Source organism: Octopus bimaculoides, chromosome 25 (genome assembly GCF_001194135.2).
Source record: "Octopus bimaculoides isolate UCB-OBI-ISO-001 chromosome 25, ASM119413v2, whole genome shotgun sequence".
Taxonomy (NCBI): Eukaryota; Metazoa; Mollusca; class Cephalopoda; order Octopoda; family Octopodidae; genus Octopus; species Octopus bimaculoides.
The window spans coordinates 6845867-6848140 of NC_069005.1; the positions used below are offsets into that span (position 1 = coordinate 6845867).

General features: G+C 41.5%; 1 protein-coding gene across 1 annotated transcript in view; it reads left to right on the forward strand.

The window, feature by feature from the left end:
• The first annotated feature begins 768 nt into the window (after positions 1–768).
• Positions 769–2274, forward strand: part of LOC106875452 (calcium-independent protein kinase C) — a 50907-nt gene continuing 49401 nt past the window's right edge. Inside the window, exon 1 of the mRNA XM_052976814.1 lies at positions 769–926. Within this exon, the coding sequence (XP_052832774.1) occupies positions 832–926 (95 nt within the window). The 5' untranslated portion in view covers positions 769–831. The remainder of the gene's footprint in view (positions 927–2274) is intronic.

Genomic DNA, 2274 nt, shown 5'->3' on the forward strand with positions numbered 1-2274 from the left:
GCCTTAATAATAATAATAATAATAATAATAATAATAATAATAATAATAATGTAAAAGCACCCACTACACTCTCTGAGTGGTTGGCGTTAGGAAGGGCATCCAGCTGTAGAAACTCTGCCAAATCAGATTGGAGGCTGGTGTTGCCATCCGGTTTCACCAGTCCTCAGTCAAATCGTCCAACCCATGCTAGCATGGAAAGCGGACATTAAACGATGATGATGATGATGAATAATGGTTTCAAATTTTGGCACAAGGCCAGCAATTTTGGTGGAGGGATTAAGTCCATTACATTGACACCAGTACTTAACTGGTACTTATTTTATCAATCCTGAAAGGGTTGTTTGTCACTGATACAAAAAGTAATAAATATTATTATATTTCGTTTACGTTTTACTATATAAATATGGTATTTTATGTGAATCCTGAAAATGCAGCACGGCGAGCTGGCAGAATCGTTAGCACACCGGGCGAAATCCTTAGCATTATTTCGTCTGCCGTTACGTTCTGAGTTCAAATTCCGCCGAGGTCAACTTTGCCTTTTATCCTTTCAGGGTCAATAAATTAAGTACCAGTTACACACTGGCATCGATGTAATCGACTTAATCCCTTTGTCTGTTCTTGTTTGTCCCCTCTATGTTTAGCCCCTTGTGGGCAATAAAGAAATAATTATTATTATCATTATTGATATATTTGTCAATTAATGCATGTTTTCAAAGAAAAATTGGACTTCAGTATTTATCATCCTACTTTCATCTTTTTTTTGTTTCAGAAGCTCCGAAGGAGCGAGTGTTTAAGGAGAAGGAGGGGCTGCTCAACAGACGACGAGGTGCTATGCGACGGCGTGTACACCAAGTGAATGGTCACAAATTCATGACAACATTTTTCAGACAACCAACATTTTGTTCGCTGTGTAGAGACTTCATTTGGTAAGTTCCCAATTGTGGAATGCTTATTTTCCAAAGTTTGTATATTTAGGGGAAAACACTTGGGTGCTGAAGGTGTTGTTCTGCTCCTCTGAAAGTAGGAGTCAGTTTCATCATCTGGTAGAACAGCTCTGTAGAGGTTTCGGTCCCTTCCATTATGGTGCAAGATCTGCCTGGCTGTGTGGTAAGTAGCTTGCTTGCCAACCACATGGTTCCGGGTTCATTCCCACTGTGTGGCACCTTGGGCAAGTGTCTTCTACTATAGCCTCGGGCTGACCAAAACCTTGTGAGTGGATTTGGTAGACGGAAACTGAAAGAAGTCCATCGTATATATGTATATATATTATATATATGTATGTGTGTGTATATGTTTGTGTGTCTGTTTGTCCCCCCAACATTGCTTGACAACCGATGCTGGTGTGTTTACGTCCCCGTAACTTAGCGGTTCAGCAAAAGAGACCGACAGAACAAATTCTGGGCTTACAAAGAATAAGTCCTGGGGTTGATTTGCTCAACTAAATGCAGTGCTCCAGCATGGCCGCAGTCAAATGACTGAAACAAGTGAAAGAGTAAAATAGCAATCATGAGCTTTGTTGAGGTGTGTTATGGACTCTGGGCCAAATGTTTCTACCATCCTCAATGCTTGTTCTTGCTACACCACTTTTCCTACCTCTTGAGCCAGATGTAATGACTTGCTTTCTCTGTGGCTTCTGATAATTTTCTGGCAACATCTTTCATCTCCTTTGTGTCTAATCCAAGACTCCCTATCATCAAGATAAACCTGTTTCCAACAAATCTTCTAACACCTGTCTCTGCAAGAAGGCATATTGCTCCCCGTCCATTGTTTTAACAGAATTCAACCAACTTACTGTATTTTCTGTCTTTTCTGTGGAAGGCGTCTTCAATGATCACTTCCCAGAAGGAATTGTCAGCTTCCTTTTGCATCACTAATTAGTCACATCCATCACTCTATTGTGGTTTCAATTCCTGAACTGGGCGACGCGTTGTGTTCTTGAGCAAAACACTTCATTTCACATTGCTCCAGTCCACTCAGCTGGTAAAAAGGAGTAACGCTGCTGCGATGGACTGACGTCCCGTCCAGCTGGGGAACACATACGCCATTGAAATCGGGAAACCGGGCCCATGAGCCTGGCTAGGCTTTAATAGGGCACATTTATTATTTTTTTTATCACTCTATTACCATTTTGCTTTATATATATATACATCATTGTCCTCCACATCATCACTTAGTGTCTGTATTCCATGCTGGCATGGGTCAGATGGCTTGGCAGGATTTTCCAGGTCAGAGGGCTGCATCGATCTCCAGCGTCTGTCTTGGCTTGGTTTCTAC